Source organism: Entelurus aequoreus, linkage group LG15 (assembly GCF_033978785.1).
Source record: "Entelurus aequoreus isolate RoL-2023_Sb linkage group LG15, RoL_Eaeq_v1.1, whole genome shotgun sequence".
NCBI lineage: Eukaryota > Metazoa > Chordata > Actinopteri > Syngnathiformes > Syngnathidae > Entelurus > Entelurus aequoreus.
This window is the reverse complement of record NC_084745.1, coordinates 10,455,139-10,475,580: the sequence shown is the minus strand read 5'-3', so window position 1 is coordinate 10,475,580 and position 20,442 is coordinate 10,455,139. Positions and strand designations below refer to the sequence as shown.

Below are 20,442 nucleotides of genomic sequence, written 5' to 3'. Positions count from 1 at the left end.
TCAGACGTCTCAAGAAGGTAAAAAATACAAGAATGTGTGTGTGTGTGTGTGTCAGTGGAACTTCACACCTAGGCCTTCAGGGATGTCCTACTTAGTCCGACTTGAATAACTACCTCTCATAATACCATCATTTATGTCCCCACATGACCACGGCTGGAGAAATACTATACAGAAACACACTTGCGCGCTACTGAGCTTTGAATCGCTTTAATAGTGTACAAAACGGGCTATTTTTCATTAAATCCGTGTCAGCAAGTAAAACATATTCTACGTGGTACTGTCAAAATTAGAATGATTGTAAAAACATAATAAACGAGAAAAAATAAAGAAATAAAATAATTGAACTCACACTTTGCAGCACCCACTGGAAGCAGTAAACCAGGATTACCGCTCATAGTTGGCTGATTTGATTAGAAGTGGCGGACAAACCCTTTCACCGGCAGGGACAGGTTAGCTAGGTCGAAGGTCACACGACATCTAGCTTCTCTTCAAATGTCCTTGCAAGGACACCTGCAACCAAATCAATCAACGTTTTGCTCTCCTTTGGCCACCGTGGGTTAAAAAAAAGCGAGTTGAGATCAGATTTCTCGGCCAGCAGAGTGTGGCATACGTGCTGCTCTGTTGATTTGCAACTCACAGCTTGTGATTGGATACTCACTTGTGAGTCACAAATGAGTATCCAATCACAGGAGGAGTTAACGACGTTCAGTGGTTCAACGTGTGGCAACCTAGGGAGGCTGACTGTCAAAAACCTGCGATCTGATTGGCTATTCACAGGGGTGTTAAAGTCGTTTTCACTGAGGGCCACATCGCAGTTATGTTTGGCCACAGAGGGTTGCTTCGAACAGTGAACACTATTATTACACAATCTTTTATGCATTTTATTAGTAGATTTTTTTTAAACTAAAATGGAGAAAAAATATGGTCAATTGCAATAATTTCACCTGAAAATTTAGTGTGTATTACTGTAAATGGAAAAACAGTACTGCTGTTTTTATGGTTTAAAAAAGGCAGCTCAGTTACCATATTCTTACTGTAAAATGTACATTTATTTTTTTACTGTAAATAAAAAAACCTGCAATTTTACAGTAAAATTTTGTCACGTGAGCTGCCAGTTTTTTTTTTTTCTTACCGCAAATCAACAACCGTAGATTTTGACTCTGGTGCCAAAATGACACCACAGTTTATTACAGTAAAAAAAAAAAAAAAGTACTATTTTTTTCATCCATCCATCCATTTTCTACCGCTTGTCCCGTTCGGGGTTGCGGGGGGTGCTGGAGCCTATCTCAGCTGCATTCGGGCGGAAGGCGGGGTACACCCTGGACAAGTCGCCACCTCATCACAGGGCCAACACAGATAGACAGACAACATTCACACTCACATTCACACACTAGGGCAGTGGTTCTTAACCTGGGTTCGATCGAACCCTAGGGGTTCGGTGAGTCGGGCTCAGGGGTTCGGCGGAGGTCAAGACACACCCGACTCATCGTGTAATTAAAAACTTCTCCCTATCAGCGTATTACGGATACGGCAACAGCAGAAGTCACACTGATTTGCAGGTGTGTAATTTGTTGTGAGTTTATGCACTGTGTTGGTTTTGTTGTTTGAACAAGGTGATGTTCATGCACGGTATATTTTGTGCACCAGTAAAAAAACATGGTAACACTTCAGTATGGGGAACATATTCACCATTAATTAGTTGCTTATTAACGTGCAAATTAGTAACATACTGGCTCTTAACTAGTCATTATTAAGTACTTATTAATGCCTTATTTGGCATGGCCTTATTATAACCCTAACCCTCTAACCCTGGCCATAACCCTAACCAAATAACTCTAAATTAAGTATTTGTTACTTAGAACATGTTCCCTATACTAAAGTGTTACCAAAAACCGATAAATTTGTCTTGAATTTGAAAAAAAAAATAAACTAAAGAAGGGTTCGGTGAATGCGCATATGAAACTGGTGGGGTTCGGTACCTCCAACAAGGTTAAGAACCACTGCACTAGGGACCATTTAGTGTTGCCACTCAACCTATCTGTGGCGAAGTCGGTAGAGTGGTCGTGCCAGCAATCGGAGGGTTGCTGGTTACTGGGGTTCAATCCCCACCTTCTACCATCCTAGACACGTCCGTTGTGTCCTTGGGCAAGACACTTCACCCTTGCTCCTGATGGGTGCTGGTCAGCGCCTTGCATGGCAGCTCCCGCCATCAGTGTGTGAATGTGTGTGTGAATGGGTGAATGTGGAAATAGTGTCAAAGCGCTTTGAGTACCTTGAAGGTAGAAAAGCGCTATACAAGTATAACCCATTTATTATTTATATCCCCAGGTGCATGTTTTTGGCGCTGGGAGGAAGTACCCGGAGGGAACCCACGCAGTCACGGGGAGAACATGCAAACTCCACACAGAAAGATCCCGAGCCCGGGATTGAACCCAGGACCTTCGTATTGTGAGGCACATGCACTAACCCCTGTTCCACCGTGTTGCCCACTATTTTTTTTCGTTTAAAGAAAAATGCTGTAAAAACCACAGTAAATTTCACAATTTTACCATGAAACATATTGCTACTTTTACATTGCACAATTTGATGGATAACTTGCTTTGAAATCATTGTTAGTATTTATTTCTATTTAAAAAATGGTTTGAATGTTTAATAATACATTTTTGCATAATTAGACAATATTTAAGTTAACATAATATGCGATTACATGGAGTACATATATTTTTTTTCTCCCAAAATAGAAAGAAATAATACATTTAGAATGAAAAGTTACAGTACTTTATTGATACATAATATTTCCAGGCTTTCGAGGGCCAAATAAAATGAAGTGGCGGGCCACATCTTGAGTGGGCTATTGCAACTGTCTATCGCCCCGTTTGCCTACACTACACAGACCGCCGCATTGTTGATTCAGAAGGCCTCCGGCAGAATTCATAAAACGCTGGCAACATACTAGCGGGATTCTGATTGGATTAAAGCTCTACGGCAAAAACAGCAACACTGAAGCCTAATATGACATGAAGAGAATATGATACTTTTATATATTCAGGAAAAGTAAATGCAAACCAAAATTATATTTTATCAATTTATAATCATGATTTATGTTAAGCCAGCAGAGAAGGCCTGGTTGGCCCTGACGTGTGAATAGTGCGCAGGTTGACAACATAGTTCCACACAATATAGCTAGTCTCGCTCACACACATACTGACTTACATTAAGATGAACTTTACATATTTGATTTGTGATAAATAAATTAACAATTCCTGCCACAGTTTTTCTTAATATGTTTTTCTGTCCACCAAGCTTGACTCCGCCTACATCCTGCTCCGCCTATTGGTTCTGCAGGTCCAATATGACCCCTTTGATTTCCACGTCCTCCTTGCGCACCCCAGCCTCCTTTTCCTCTTCTTCCCCGCCATCCTCCTCCTCCTCCTCCTCCTCAACGTCGTCACCCCGCTCTACAGGTGAGCTCACTACGTCACACAGGAAGGTGAAGAAGCCGTACATCCAATCAGAACCTTCCTCCGCTAAAATATTCACAACCTCGCCAAGCGACTCCTCTCTCGCACTAGCGTCGCCATCTTTGGTCAGGCCTGACGAGAGCGAGAGGCAGAGAGAGAGAGAGAGAGAGGGGAGAAAAGAAGACAAGGAAGGGTGGCGATGGCGATGGAGGGGTGCAACTTAAAGAGAAGACGACATGATTTAAGGAAGAAATGATAGAAGGAGGTCATCAAATGAAAGATGAAGATGCGGGAAAGAGAAAGAAAGTGAGTTAAAGTTGTCGCCAGCAGCCAACATCCCTTACTTGCTGTCTCACTTCCTATGTCCACTCAGCCACAAAGAAACCATTTTGGCTCTGACTTCCCTGCGAGTTCCATCAACTCTGGCATTGCTTATCTTTATGTGAACTTGACCGAGACCATAATCACAAGGTTCTACCACGAACACACGACTCAGCACGTCCTCATGGCCCGTATGGACGCCGCCAGTGTGCTACTGCGTTACCGTAAACCACCTCAGTGCTCTCGTGGATACGAGACTCAGTAAATATAATAAGATAGTAATAAAGGGGACTTGCCAAGCAGGACTTTGGCATCTTCCACATCGAAGTCGCCGTCTCCGTCTGTGTCGTAGGCCTTCAGCTTCCCTGAAGTAGAAGGAAGGACAACAATGATGGAGGTTATTAAGTCATAAATATATTTGGACATCAAACGTCATCGCAAGTTCTATACTATCTTCACAAAGAGACAAATCGAAATGAGTATAAAACAAGATTGGACACAATTTGGAGGAGTGGTGTTAACATTCAACCCGTCAAGCTGCACAGGATGGACGTATGAGTGGGAACAGGAAGTACCAAAATAAAATCAACGGGATGTGAACATCTAAACTTTGACATGTTTCAAACTTTACCTTGCAAAACTTGCGAGAAGTTCATACGAAACTCCTCAGCTCTGGCTGCGTGCGGAGACAACACAGAGAAGGCAATGACAGACGTGTACTTTCCTTTCAGTCCTAAAGTGTCCCACTGACGTCACGTCAATGGTGGTCACTCATCACAGCTTCAAGCAACAAACATGAGAGCAATACACAAACCTACCACTAGGGGGGCTACACATTACAGCAGTATTTCTTGACTTTAGCTGTGTTGTTGGGATTAGAGTGACCCTTCCCCTCCAAAATATCTGTTTCTCAGCTGTGGTCCGTATTGTTATACTCTTTTCACCACTTGTGGCAGTAATGACAATCTCAAACAAACAGGAAGTCTGGAGCTAACGTGATAGACAAGTTCTTAAGCGCAAAAAATATGACTAAACTGGTGAAGCTGTACTTTCACTTGCATTTTAATTTTATTGAGAGTTTTTTAAGAAACATTATTGCTAATATTCGGTTTTGTTTATTTTAGCACAACGTAATTGTATGTAATAATACCAATATGTTTTTTCAGGGCAAATACAGATACCGATTAATAGTGGTCAAGGTGGCTGATAACTGATATTAATTTGCGGTAAACAATAATTAAACATAAATAGTATACTTCAGTAAACAGCTGGACAAGGCTTAAAAAATGTTTTAACATTATTTATCTGGAATCGTCAGACCATTAGCGACATAATGTTGTATGCCGTGCTAATGTTGTGGTTTTTACAAACACCTTTATCACGTGTGTCTTAGAGGAGCATCAACATTTTCATTTCAAGAGAAAATCTCTCGGGGAAATTGGTAAAAACATGGGATTTCTCTACATCACAATAACTCGCCATCTACTCAATTTTATAGCAGTTTGTGGATTTAATACATTGCAAGTCTACCTCGTAAGGAGCACTGAAATATTGCAAACATTTCAATAAAATACATTCTGGGCTCCTTTTTCGTAGCTTATATATTAAATATTGTTCAAAGTGGCTGACATCATTTATTTCTGGATGTTACAGTAAGTATGAGAATGTGTGAGCTGCTGCCTGCGCCTCGTATATAATAATCTCCTATTTGTCATCCATCTCTGTTGCGCTTATTGAATCACGGAACATGAAACTCGTGGCGCTCCTTTAACGAGCCCACACGCCGAGTGTTGCAGACATAGGCTTGTCAAGCAAAAACAAACAAAGAGGGAAGACGGCCCGGCAGATAATAATGTCAATGTATTTTTTGTCAAGTTATTTTTTAATCCCTTCTTATGTAGTATGTTTGGTTAGTACCGTATTTTCCGCACTATAAGGCGCACCTAAAAACCTCCAATTTTGTCAAAAGCTGACAGCGAGCCTTATAATCCGGTGCGCCTTATATATGGACCAATATTGAGCCTCCAACAGGTAAAAGTTTCAATCAATCAATCAATCGCAACTATGGTAAGCAGCCGCTGACTTCATTTTCCCCCATAGAAGAAGAAGAAGTGCGCGGTGCATGCTGGGATATACACTACCGTTCAAAAGTTTGGGGTCACATTGAAATGTCCTTATTTTTGAAGGAAAAGCACTGTACTTTTCAATGAAGATAACTTTAAACTAGTCTTAACTTTAAAGAAATACACTCTATACATTGCTAATGTGGTAAATGACTATTCTAGCTGCAAATGTCTGGTTTTTGGTGCAATATCTACATAGGTGTATAGAGGCCCATTTCCAGCAACTATCACTCCAGTGTTCTAATGGTACAATGTGTTTGCTCATTGGTTCAGAAGGCTAATTGATGATTAGAAAACCCTTGTGCAATCATGTTCACACATCTGAAAACAGTTTAGCTCGTTACAGAAGCTACAAAACTGACGGTCCTTTGAGCAGATTGAGTTTCTGGAGCATCACATTTGTGGGGTCAATTAAACGCTCAAAATGGCCAGAAAAAGATAACTTTCATCTGAAACTTGACAGTCTATTCTTGTTCTTAGAAATGAAGGCTATTCCACAAAATTGTTTGGGTGACCCCAAACTTTTGAACGGTAGTGTATGACTGCGCGAGGCGTGCCGTTTCATTTCCATTTGTTTGTTTATGTAAAGACCCCAAAATGGCTCCTATTAAGAGACACGCTTACGACGCAGAGTTTAAACTTAAGACGATCAGTCACGCAGTAGAACACGAGAATAGAGCATCAGCGACACTGACTCCATTAATGACGACTTCGACGAGATGCCGAGATGTTGGATGCCGTCGCCCAACTGTTTAATTCGGACACTGAAGAAGAAGAATTCGAGGGATTCGTGGATGAGGAATAACTTCATGAAGTGAGCTTTACATGTTTATTTTGTGTGTTGTGTTGTGTGACATTAACGTTTGAGCAATGTTGAGTTATTGATATATTGTTATTGCTCTGCACTATTTCGAGTGTTACTATATTGTGATTGCACTAACGTTTGATTTACCGTAACAGTATCAGTTTTTTACCTGTTTATTGAATCAGGGAAAAGTTCCCCTCCACTATGTGACATAAATGTTGCACTACATGTTATACCTTGCTGTTGTTAAAAGATAAACAAAACACCACGTCACTGACTTTACCTCGGGGAAAATAATAAAACAGCTGTTTATTCATTTTGGGAGTGAACAGAGTTGTCAGAACGCTGGTTTGTAATCTATTAATGAAGTTTGACTGACCTATCTGACTGTTTTGTTGACATTCCCTTTAGCGCAGCTCCATCTAATGGATGCATAACGTAACCCCAGCCTCTACTGTAGCGTCTATTCTATGCGCCTTATAATGCGGTAGCCTTATATATGAACAAAGTTTTAAAATATGCCATTCATTGAAGGTGCGCCTTATAATCCGGTGCGCCTTATAGTGCGAAAAATATGGTACTTATTTTCTAATCAGCCTGACCTAAGTCTAAGGTTTATGTGTTAAATAAATAATAATATTTGTGATCAACATATGCTTTTATTTAATTCCACAAGTTTGTAAACTGTAAGTAAGTTAGATATAATTATTGAGTGTTAATTTTTGAGTGGGTCCCTCCGTAGTGGAAAAGTTGGGCCCCAAGGTCAGAAAGATTAAGAACCCGTGCATTACAGCACATTACATGTACAGTATGTATTTCTGATTCTGATTATTTGTCCACTTTCACAGCTTTTTTCACTGTCACAAGAACATGACCTGGTTATTTTATTTCTCTTAACAGGAAGTTGATCATAAACCACAGCAGTGTTGTTTTCGTCAACGATGACGATGACGAAATCATTTAGTTGACGCCACTTTTTTTCATGACGATAACGAGACGGTGACGAGATAAACATGTCTCTCTGATGACGAAAACATGACGAGACGTGTGTGAGTTTTCGTTGACGAGACGAGAACGGACGAAAATGTTAGTGGGTAATCTGTCAGACGTTTAAAATGCATGACATTTCTGTTTATTGTGTGTGTCAATTAAAACCACGCCCACCAACTGGCGTGCAGCGCACAACGTGCTCAACACGTCAGACTGTTGTTACTCATCAGGCAATGGACCGTGATGGCAGCGGCAGTTTCAACACAGGGGCTCGGTGGTCGCAAACGTAGAGACGACATATGGGTGTATTTTAAATATAACCCAGCAGATAATAAAACAGAGTGTATTGTGAAGGAAGACGGTGACAAATGTGGCCACAAAATATGCGAAAAAAATACGACCACCCTTAAGCGGCACCTTAAGGCTCGCCACAAGGTTATTTTTTCGAAGGTAAGTTACAAATGCTGTTAACATAATCGATAAATGTCATAGTAAGCTAATACATTAGTACGTTTTCCACATACTCCTGGCGCAAATGGGCTGCTAACTTCAGGCTAAAGTTAGCTTTCGTTACGCTAACGTCAATTCATTATGTGTGTGTTACTTTAGCAGCATGTTTAGCCATGTTTACATTCAGTGACGGTGTGGTTATCTCTTTGTGAGTACGTTCTGTCAGCACGTAACTTGATGTGTTAAACAGGTCGAGTTACTGTTATACGTAGAGTCTGCTAGCTTTAGCCTAAAAGCCACAAGTGACGTTGTGTAGCCCCAATAAGGAATCAGGAATTGATTATTTTATTACATGGTTTGCACAAATTAAAGAGAGTGGGGTTGTATGATATATGTTGTAATTGCACTGGCAGACAGGGCCAAGTTGAGCATATGTGTTCCTCATCCATCACTCATATTTTGGGCATGTTTATGTTCATTGTACTTTAACAAATTCTGAGAAATAAAGCCACAATTGCTGAAGTAGAATGTTTTTGTTTAATGAACTTTGATTCCACTGTTACCACTTTATCTGTGTGTAATACACAATCCTTGGATCAGAAATTTGCTGTTGGGTGGAAACCTTATATGTCTAAAACCATTCCTTTATTGTTACTATTTGGGAAAATAGCAGATCTGCAAGCTTACAATGGGTTGAACTTATAGATCTGCTGCTATTTTCACAACTTATGTGTGACACTGCCCAACAGCAATCTCCAATACTTATTGACCTAAATTAATTTGTTAAAAGACTATACTTATATTATACTTTTTATTCTTTTTTTTTTTGACTAAAACCTTTTTGACTTTTCATTGACTAAAACTAGACTAAAACCCTTTTGAGTTTTCGTCGACTAAAACTGGACTAAAACTATCACATATAAAAGTGACTAAAATGTGACTAAAACTAATAAGCATTTTAGTCCAAAAGACTAAGACTAAGACTAAATGTAAGATGGTTGTCAAAAACAACACTGAACCACAGGTAGCAAGTGTCAGCGTGAGAGGTTCACAGCCACAAGGTGACAGCTTCCTGTATGCATTGTCAGAGGTGTTCCACTATAACAGGGGTCGGCAACCTTTACCACTCAAAGAGCCATTTTGGCAAGTTTCACAAATTAAAGAAAATAATGGGAGCCACAAAAAAATTTAAAATGAAAAACACCGCATACAAAGCTTAAATGCTTTGTGCTATGTTAACCAGGGGTCTCAGACACACGCACCGGCACGCACTTTAATGTGGAAATTTGATGTTAGTGCGGCCCGCGAGTTTTGAATGAATGGCGCTTGATAGCGTCATACTTGCCAACCCTTTAATTTTTTCCGGGAGACTCCCGAATATTAGGGCGTGATGGCACTGCTTTTGGCGCCCTCTATAGCCTGCTCAAACAGTGTACCTGCTCGACCACATGTTGAATGCAGTTTCAGCTTGCTCACGTAAGTGACAGCAAGGCGTAGTAGCTCAGCAGCCACACATCTTACACTGACGGTAGCCTTATAAAACAACTTTAACACTGTTACGTTACAAATATGCGCCACACTTTGAACCCACACCAAAAAAGAATGACAAACACATTTCTGGAGAACATCTGCACTGTAACACAACATAAACACAACACAACCAATACCCAGAATCCCATGCAGCCTTAACTCTTCCGCTCAACCACCGCATGGAGGGGGGGTGTTGATGTGTGGGGGGATTTGGTGGTAGCGGGGGTGTATAATCTAGACCGGAAGAGTTAGGGCTGCATGGGATTCTGGGTATTGGTTGTGTTGTGTTTATGTTGTGTTATGGTGGGATGTTCTCCAGAAATGTGTTTTTCATTCTTTTTTGGTGTGGGTTCACAGTGTGGCGCATATTTGTAACGTAACAGTGTTAAAGTTGTTTGATACGGCTACCGTCAGTGTAAGCTGTGTGGCTGATGAGTAAGTATGCTTTGCTGTCTCCTATGTGTGCAAGTAAAAGCTACATACACCATGTGGCCGGGCTGGCACGCTGTTTGTAAATGCTATAGAGAACAATTACTACAGTGCTATTAGGGCACTCCCTTAATTTAGTAATTAGAGTGAAAATAGGATTATATTTTCCCTGGGAGTTATCTAGGAGAGGCACTGAGATTCATAAGTCTCCTGGGAAAATCGGGGGGTCGGAAAGTATGCAGCTGAGCCGCATCAGAGTGGTCAAAGAGCCGCATGCGGCTCCGGAGCCGCGGGTTGCCGACCCCTGCACTATAAGGACAGAACACACCAACATCTGCTAACTTACCGATGACACTGTTGTAGTCGACCACATCAAAGTAGACGACGGCCACTGAGCTCCACACCCCCAACAGCGCCAGGACCACAAACCAGGTGAAGACGGAATACTTAGCTCCTCCTCCCGCATCCCCGCCGTGCGTCTTCTTCCCGTTCTTGCTTTCCGACGGTGGCGGCTTTGACTCTGTGGACGCCACAGCACACCACAAATAAGTTAAAAACACACTTGAAACATGCAACAGGGTAAATGTGCACACTTGAGGCGGGCATAAGAATTAACGGATTGATTTGTGTCTTGAAGCAATCAAGCAAAAATGGAGTGCCATACTTGGCTGCAACCAGCAGAGGCGCTGTTGATGAAGTCGCAACTAGTTTACTGTCTAAAGAAGAACATGATGCTAGCTATGTAAAGTTAACATGTGAATTAGTGCTGTCAAATGATATACCAAACCCAAAACCAGTGAAGTTTGCACGTTGTGTAATTCGTAAGTAAAAGACAGAATACAATGATTTGCAAATCCTTTTCAACTTATATTCAATTGAATAGACTGCAAAATCAAGATATTTAATGTTTGAACTGAGAATTTTTTTTTTTTGTGTGCAAATAATCATTAACTTAGAATTTAATGGCAGCAACACATTGCAAAAAAGTTGGCACGGGCATTTTTTACCACTGTGTTACATGGCCTTTCCTTTTAACAACACTCAGTAAATGTTTGGGAACTGAGGAGACCAATTTTTGAAGGGTTATTATAAGTTTTCAGGTGGAATTCTTTCCCATTCTTGCTTGATGTACATACAGCTTAAGTTGTTCAACAGTCCGGGGGTCTCCGTTGTGGTGTTTTAGGCTTCATAATGCGCCACACATTTTCAATGGGCGACAGGTCTGGACTACAGGCAGGCCCATCTAGTACCCGCACTCTTTTACTATGAAGCCACGCTGTTGGAACACGTGGCTTGGCATTGTCTTGCTGAAATAAGCAGGGGCGTCCATGGTAATGTTGCTTGGATGGCAACATATGTTGCTCCAAAACCTGAATGTACCTTTCAGCATTAATGGTGCCTTCACAGATGTGTAAGTTACCCATGTCTTGGGCACTAATACACCCCCATACCATCACACATGCTGCCTTTTCAACTTTACGCATATAACAATCCGGATGGTTCTTTTCCTTTTTTTTTTCGACGGCACGACATCCACAGTTTCAAAAAACAATTTGAAATGTGGACTCGTCAGACCACAGAACACTTTTCCACTTTGCGTCAGTCCATCTTAGATGAGCTTGGGCCCAGCGAAGCCGGCGGCGTTTCTGGGTGTTGTTGATAAATGGCTATTGCTTTGCATAGTAGAGTTTTAACTTGCACTTACAGATGTAGCGACAAACTGTAGTTACTGACAGTGGTTTTCTGAATTGTTCCTGAGCCCATGTGGTGATATCCTTTACACACTGATGTCACTTTTTGATGCAGTACCGCCTGAGGGATTGAAGGTCCGTAATATCATCGCTTATGTGCAGTGATTTCTCCAGAGTCTTTGAACCTTTTGATGATATTACGGATCGTAGATGGTGAAATCCCTAAATTCCTTGCAGTAGCTGGTTGAGAAATGTTGTTCTTAAACTGTTTGACAACTTGCTCATGCATTTGTTCACAAAGTGGTGACCTTCGCCCCATCCTTGTTTGTGAATGACAGTATTTCATGGAAGCTGCTTTTATACCCAATCATGGCACCCACCTGTTCCCAATTAGCCTGTTCACCTGTGGGATGTTCCAAATAAGTGTTTGATGAGCATTCCTCAACTTTCTCAGTCTTTTTTTGCCACGTGTGCCAGCTTTTTTGAAACATGTTGGCGACCTCAAATTCCAAATGAGCTAATATTTGCAAAAAAATGACTAGGTTTTCCAGTTCGAACTTTAAGTATCTTGTCTTTGCAGTCTATTCAATTGAATATAGGTTGAAAAGGATATGTATTTTGTTTTTGTTTACGATTTACACAACGTGCCAACTTCACTGGTTTTGGGTTTTGTATGTAATTACCTGATCATTGACCTTATATAAAACCCACGCCGCTTTTCAGGTAACCATTCGATGTTAAGGTTAAAGAGCTCAAAATAAATTAATTTAAAAAAAAATCTGGCTGCAACTATACATTATTAATCCAATATTTTTTGTGATAAATCGCATGAGTTTACTGGTTATTTTTGACAGCCCTAATATGAATATAACATGAGTCTAATAGTGAAGTATAGCAATTTATTGATGGTAAATAGTCCCAATTAATGCCCCTCCCGAGGTGGTTCGCTCTGCATGGTCAAGTAGTTGACACCTTTTATTAGTCACAAACGGCAGAGGTCAACCTGATCCAGGAACAGATTTAACACAAGCCCGAAGGGGCGGGCCAACAGCAGCTGTTCCCCTGGAGCAGCTGAGAGCTTCAGACATCAAAAATCATGTCACAATCATCTCAGGAAACACACACACATGCACAGGGCTGAAAAAGGTTAAAGGTCAAAACCCACACACACAACAAGCCAAACCAAAGCGGTGCACGCCACCTACCAGAGAGCAAATGGGCCTCCTGCGTGGAAGGGGCCTCCTCAACATCCATGCCTCCTATCAGAACCAAACCGAGTAACCCAGAGAGGAACAGCAAACAGGGGGTCAAAGTTCACGCAGGTCCTACCTGTGGTCTGGATGCCATCCTGCTCCTCTTTTACAAGGGGCTCCTCCTCCTGTTCCTTAGCGCTCACCTCCTCCTCAGTGGCGTGGAGCTCCTCCACGGGCACCGTAGAGGACGAGGTGCCATAGTGGCGGTACCGCTGCATGGACCAAACCAGTGAGACCAGTGCTCGCTCACTGAACCACCATTAAAAGCAACACTTTGGCAGCATTAACAAATCCAAACACAAGAGAACCTCTCGGGCAGAACGACAGCGGGCCAATGACCAGGACAGAGAGACAAGCTCCGCCTCCTTGCCTTTCTTTCAAAGCAGAACCGCAAACAGACCAATTGTGAGGTCCGGAACCTGATCCTCACTATTCTTAGAGCTGACAAACGCTTTGTGTGTGTTGAGATGCCACTGGGGGACAAACTCAGGCCGCATACAACCTTGACTTGTGTGTGCGTTGTCCTCAGAAAGCACACATCAGCCAGTTGGGACACATTTCAAACAGGGGCAGCGTGGCTAACATTAGCACGGAGCTTCAGTGTGTGAGCGTTTAAGACATGGGTGTCCAAAGTGTGGCCCAGGGGCCATTTGCAGACCGTAGCACAATCATTACCATTCCTATATTGGCATATTAGCTTCTTTTTTGTTTTAGCTAAATTTGCAGGTATACACCTCAGTCATAATTTGGTACTTGCTGCATGCTAACGTTAGCGGGTTAGTATTTTATACAAAATTTACGATTACCGTATTTTTCGGACAATAAGTCGCAATTTTTTTCATAGTTTGGCCGGGGGTGCGACTTATACTCAGGAGCGACTTATGTGTGAAATTATTAACACATTACCGTAAAATATCAAATAATATTATTTAGCTCATTCACGTAAGAGATTAGACCAGGGGTCACCAACCTTTTTGAAACCAAGAGCTACTTCTTGGGTAGTGATTAATGCGAAGGGCTACCAGTTTGATACACACTTAAATAAATTGCCAAAAATAGCCAATTTGCTCAATTTACCTTTAAATCTATGTTATTATTAATAATTAATGATATTTACACTTAATTGAATGGTTTAAAAGAGAAGAAAACACGAAAAAAAATGACAATTAAATTTTGAAACATAGTTTATTTTCAATTTCGACTCTTTAAAATTCAAAATTCAACCGCTAAAAAGAAGAGAAAAACTAGCTAATTCGAATCTTTTTGAAAAAATTAAAAAAAGAATTTATGGAACATCATTAGTAATTTTTCCTGATTAAGATTAATTTTAGAATTTTGATGACATGTTTTAAATAGGTTAAAATCCAATCTGCACTTTGTTAGAATATATAACAAATTGGACCAAGCTATATTTCTAAGACAAATTATTATTTCTTCTAGATTTTCCAGAACAACAATTTTAAAAGAAATTCAAAAGACTTTGAAATAAGATTTAAATTTGATTCTACAGATTTTCTAGATTTGCCAGAATCATTTTTGTTTTAAATTTAACATAATAAGTTTGAAGAAATATTTCACAAATATTCTTTGTCAAAAAAACAGAAGCTAAAATGAAGAATTAAATTAAAATGTATTTATTATTCTTTACAATAAAAAAATAAATTTACTTGAACATTTATTTAAATTGTCAGGAAAGAAGAGGAAGGAATTTAAAAGGTAAAAAGGTATATGTCATTAAAAATCCTAAAATCATTTTTAAGGTTGTATTTTTTCTCTAAAATTGTCTTTCTGAAAGTTATAAGAAGCAAAGTAAAAAAATTAATGAATTTATTCAAACAAGTGAAGACCAAGTCTTTAAAATATTTTCTTGGATTTTCAAATTCTATTTGAGTTTTGTCTCTCTTAGAATTAAAAATGTCGGGCAAAGTGAGACCAGCTTGCTAGTAAATAAATAAAATTTAAAAAATAGAGGCAGCTCACTGGTAAGTGCTGCTATTTGAGCTATTTTTAGAACAGGCCAGCGGGCTACTCATCTGGTCCTTACGGGCTACCTGGTGCCCGCGGGCACCGCGTTGGTGACCCCTGGATTAGACGTATAAGATTTCATGGGATTTAGTGATTAGGAGTGACAGATTGTTTGGTAAACGTATAGCATGTTCTATATGTTATAGTTATTTGAATGACTCTTACCATAATATGTTACGTTAACATACCAGGCACGTTCTCAGTTGGTTATTTATGCCTCATTCACTTATTCAGCCTGTTGTTCACTATTCTTTATTTATTTTAAATTGCCTTTCAAATGTCTATTCTTGGTGTTGGCTTTTATCAAATACATTTCCCCAAAAAAAGCGACTTATACTCAGTGTTGGGACTAACGCGTTACAAAGTAACGTGTTACTGTAACGCCGTTAGTTTCGGCGGTAACTAGTAATCTAACGCGTTATTTTTTATATTCAGTAACTCAGTTACCGTTACTACATGATGCGTTACTGCGTTATTTTACGTTATTTTTTATGTAGTATCGGCTAAAAACAGGAGATCTGAGTGTGTTTTATTGCAGCGCTGTCCTTCTGAATCTCTTGTGTCACACGGAGGAGCCGCGCTGGGTGTGTGTCTGAGTGTGGGAAGGAGGGAGGGGTGGGGTGCACGCAGCAGCATTCGTGAGGGAGGGGCGGAGACAGAGAGAGCGAGAGAGTTGTTAACACGCATGCGTCGCCAGGCTCAGCTTTTTATCGATAGATTTATCAGATTACATTTTTTATTATCTATAGCAGGGGTGTCAAAAGTGTGCCCCGGAGGCCGTTTGCGGCCCACAGCTAATGTTTTAAAAGCCCACAGCACATTCTAAAAATACTTTTAAAATAAACAAAAACATAACAAAAGTGAAATAAAAAAGCTTAAAGGTGAAATGTAATTTAGAAAAAGTTGCAATGTTGACTATAAAAACAAAGCGGTTTTTTTTTCTTTCAAACTGTCATTGCTCAAAACATAATATTGAATCAAAATCAATGTTATTATGAATTATAGTACACACACTCTGTCAATTCTCTTATATACTCTTTCATTCTAGACTTCTAGAGTGTTTGATTATCACATCACTCTAAATGTATAGACTATAAAGTTCACAAACATAAAGAGGGATCCTAGTGGGCCAGGCCAATATTTCCTTATCTCTAAACTAAAACTGGGGAAATGTGTAGAGTGTTCTGGGCTTCAGACATGATTTTATTTCAGAATTCCTTGAGAGAAAAAACGCCTGGTTAGGCTTTGGTATGTAAAAGTAAAGTTAAAGTACTTATTTGGTTTACAGCTATGTTGTTATTATGCTGTTTGTTACTTACGTATGTTATGTTGCAGCTATTTAAAATAGTTTTGTCAATTTGTTCTGGCCTGAAATAAGTTGGCCCTTTGAAACATATCTTTGTCTTTGTGTGTTGTATGTAGAGCACATTGCTTAGCAGAGTTCAGTGATGCAAATGCATGTCAAGTTGATCAACAGATTGTATTATTCTGCAGTGCAATAACAGTACTGAAATGAAGGCTAAAAGGGCATTAATGGGAGCTATAAAAAAAAAAGAAGAAAAAAATAAGTAACTAAATAGTTACTTTTCACAGTAACGCATTACTTTTTGGTGTAAGTAACTGAGTTAGTAACTGAGTTACTTTTGAAATAAAGTAACTAGTAGCTGTAACTAGTTACTGGTTTTCAGTAACCAACCCAACACTGCTTATACTCCAGTGCGACTTACCGTAATTTCCGGACTATAAGCCGCTACTTTTTCCCCTCGTTCTGGTCCCTGCGGCTTATACAAGGGTGCGGCTTATTTACGGCCTGTTCTTCTCCGACACCGACGAAGAGGATTTCGGTGGTTTTAGTACGCAGGAGGAAGACGATGACACAATGATTAAAGACTGACTTTTCATATACCGGTAGGCTGGTTATTTTGATAACGTACAGGCGAGCACTTTGTATTACTTTGCACCGTTGTATTTTTTGTACTCTGCACGAATGCTGTTCGCCATGTCAAAGATGTGAAAGTTTGATTGAATGATTGAAAGATTTATTGTTAATAAATGGGACGCTTTGCGTTCCCAAAAAGTCATCTCTGTCCCGACAATCCCCTCCGTGGTAGCAGGAACCCCTATATTAAGATTAAAGATTAAAGTACCAATGATTGTCACACACACACTAGATGTGGTGAAATTTGTCCTCTGCATTTGACCCATCCCCTTGGGGAGCAGTGGGCAGCAGCGGCGCCGCGCCCCGGGAATCATTTTGGTGATTTAACCCCCAACTCCAACCCTTGATGCTGAGTGCCAAGCAGGGAGGTAATGGGTCCCATTTTTATAGTCTTTGGTATGACTCGGCTGGGATTTGAACTCCAACCTATCGATCTCAGGGCGGACACTCTAACCACTATACTACGGTACTTACACATCAAAACCCTGCGGCTTATAGTCGGGTGCGGCTTATATATGGAGCAATCTGTATTTTCCCCTAAATTTAGCTGGTGCGGCTTATAGTCAGGTGCGGCTTATAGTTCGGAAATTACGGTATATATACTTTTTTCCTTCTTTATTATGAATTTTCGGCCGGTGCGACTTATACTTCGAAAAATACGGTAAAACACCTCAGACAAATATATTTTGTTACTTGACGCATGTTAAAGTTTGCATATTTAAACTAATTTAGCAGGTATACATTATAGTATTTCCCTAATGCCAACGGTAAGCATGCTATTGGCATTAGGGACCTCACCCAAATGTACACTCCTGCGCGCGCTCTGAGGTCCGGGAGCCAGCTCCAGCTTGTGGTGCCCAAGACGAGACTTAAAACCAGGGGAGACAGGGCCTTCTCTGTGGTCGGCCCTAAGCTCTGGAACACTCTGCCCCTCCATGTTCCAACTGCTCCCACAGTGGAGTGTTTTAGGTCTCGTCTTGAGACCCACTTTTATTCTTTGGCTTTTAACACTACGTGAGTTGTGTAGTCCTCTGTGGTCCTCTGTGTTTTTAAAATTTTGATTTCTATTTATTGTTGTAATTGGTTTTACCCTTTAAAATCGTTTTTAATCATATTTATTTTTATATTGTTTTTATATTTATTTATTTTTTGTTTTTATTCAGTCATTGGTGGAGCTAAGGATAATATTTGAATGTTGTTTTTAATATTGTTGTGCAGCGCTTTGGAAACATTTCTGCTGTTTAAATGTGCTTTACAAATAAAGTGGATTGGATTGTTAGCATGCTAGCATAATACTGTTGGCATGCTAGCTTTTTTAGCTCATACTTTTTGTTACTTTGATGCTATCTGGCCAGCGTGTTAACTGTTAGCACTTCAGTTCAGCACATTCCCAAAAAAATGTCTACTAAAATTGCATTATCAAATTTGATTAAAAAAAAAAAAATCGATATTTTGTACTGGTTTTGAAGGTGAAAACTACCAAAATGGCCCTCGCATCCTCTGATTTGTCAGTCTGTGGCCCCTTAATGTAAAAAGTTAGGGCAACCCTGGCTGAAGACCTCATTACATTCCTGGATTTCTCTAAAGGACACTAAAATGTAATCATTGCGTCTTAAATATGCAATACGTGGCTGCAGCCTGAAGAGGCGCTGTTGATTCAATCTCAACTAGTTTGCTGTCTAATGGAGAACTGAGCAGAGCTCCATTCATTACAATGACATAGTTAATATTGTTTTTAATGTGGGGTTTCCAGAACAAAACAATGTGTTCTAATTCACGCATTGGAAATTATAGCTAGTACTTCAAATTAGATAAGATGTCAATTAGAGATGTCCGATAATATCGGACTGTCGATATTATCGGCCGATTAATGCTTTAAAATGTAATATCGGAAATTATCTGTATCAGTTTCAAAAAGTAAAATTTGTGACTTTTTAAAACGCCGCTGTACCGAGAGGTACACCGACGTAGGGAGAAGTACAGAGCTGTTGCATCTCCCAGTCATACTTGCCAACCCTCCCAATTTTCCCGGGAGACTCCCGAATTTCAGTGCCCCTCCCGAAAATCTCCCGGGGCAACCATTCTCCCGTATTTCTCCCGATTTCCACTCAGACAACAATATTGGGGGTGTGCCTTAAAGGCACTGCCTTTGCGTGTCGACCCAGACTCATAATATCTACGGCTTTTCACACACACACAAGTGAATGCAAGGCATACTTGGTCAACAGCCACACAGGTCACACTGAGGGCGGGCGTATAAACAACTTTAACACTGTTACAAATATGCGCCACACTGTGATCCCACACCAAACAAGAATGACGAACACATTTCGGGAGAACATCCGCACCGTAACACAACATAAACACAACAGAACAAATACCCAGAATCCCATGCAGCACTAACTCTTCCGGGACGCTACTATATACACCGCCCCCCTGCTACCTCCTAAACCTCAACCCCGCCCCCCTACTCTGCCCATCCTCATGCTCTGAATGAATAGAGCAAGGCAATTAAAAATGGTTTACAGAAAATTACAAAAAGGCTTGATTAAAAGTAAAATAATGATACAAATAATCATAATTCAAATAAAACACATACAATCAAATCATCATAAACCTAGTATAATTTAAAAAAAATATATATATATATATATATATATATACACTACCGTTCAAAAGTTTGGGGTCACATTGAAATGTCCTTATTTTTGAAGGAAAAGCACTGTACTTTTCAATGAAGATAACTTTAAACTAGTCTTAACTTTAAAGAAATACACTCTATACATTGCTAATGTGGTAAATGACTATTCTAGCTGCAAATGTCTGGTTTTTGGTGCAATATCTACATAGGTGTATAGATGCCCATTTCCAGCAACTATCACTCCAGTGTTCTATTGGTACAATGTGTTTGCTCATTGGCTCAGAAGGCTAATTGATGATTAGAAAAACCTTGTGCATTCATGTTCACACATCTGAAAACAGTTTAGCTCGTTACAGAAGCTAAAAAACTGACCTTCCTTTTAGCAGATTGAGTTTCTGGAGCATCACATTTGTGGGGTCAATTAAACGCTCAAAATGGCCAGAAAAAGATAACTTTCATCTGAAACTCGACAGTCTATTCTTGTTCTTAGAAATGAAGGCTATTCCACAAAATAGTTTGGGTGACCCCAAAATTTTGAACGGTAGTGTATATATATATATATATATATATATATATATAGACACACTAATAATAATGTGCCTGTTTAACTGATGCTGCCTGTTAGCTTCCTAGCTGCTGCCACCAGTGTGTTCCCTCACAAACCATCTCAAATGCCCCATTCAGGGACATTTGCAACACAATAAGCAGCTCAACCTTTCCAATTATAAACAATTTAACTGTTTGTGTTGTGGACATTTTCACAGCGAACCCAAACGGCCCCGTG

The 20,442-nt window shown here is 40.0% G+C and overlaps 1 protein-coding gene across 3 annotated transcripts in view; it reads right to left on the bottom strand.

The window, feature by feature from the left end:
• Positions 1 to 13,271, bottom strand: part of LOC133629791 (aspartyl/asparaginyl beta-hydroxylase-like) — a 48,194-nt gene extending 34,923 nt beyond the window's left edge. For 2 of the 3 annotated variants that reach the window (XM_062020789.1, XM_062020790.1), the window contains exons 1-5: positions 13,130 to 13,271; positions 13,006 to 13,059; positions 10,456 to 10,629; positions 4,414 to 4,458; positions 4,079 to 4,147 (exon numbers count right to left, since the gene is read on the bottom strand). In XM_062020789.1, coding sequence (XP_061876773.1) covers positions 4,079 to 4,147; positions 4,414 to 4,458; positions 10,456 to 10,629; positions 13,006 to 13,059; positions 13,130 to 13,271 — 484 coding nt within the window. The remainder of the gene's footprint in view (positions 1 to 4,078; positions 4,148 to 4,413; positions 4,459 to 10,455; positions 10,630 to 13,005; positions 13,060 to 13,129) is intronic. The other variant, XM_062020791.1, reaches the window with a different exon arrangement.
• Between the last annotated feature and the right edge of the window lie 7,171 nt (positions 13,272 to 20,442).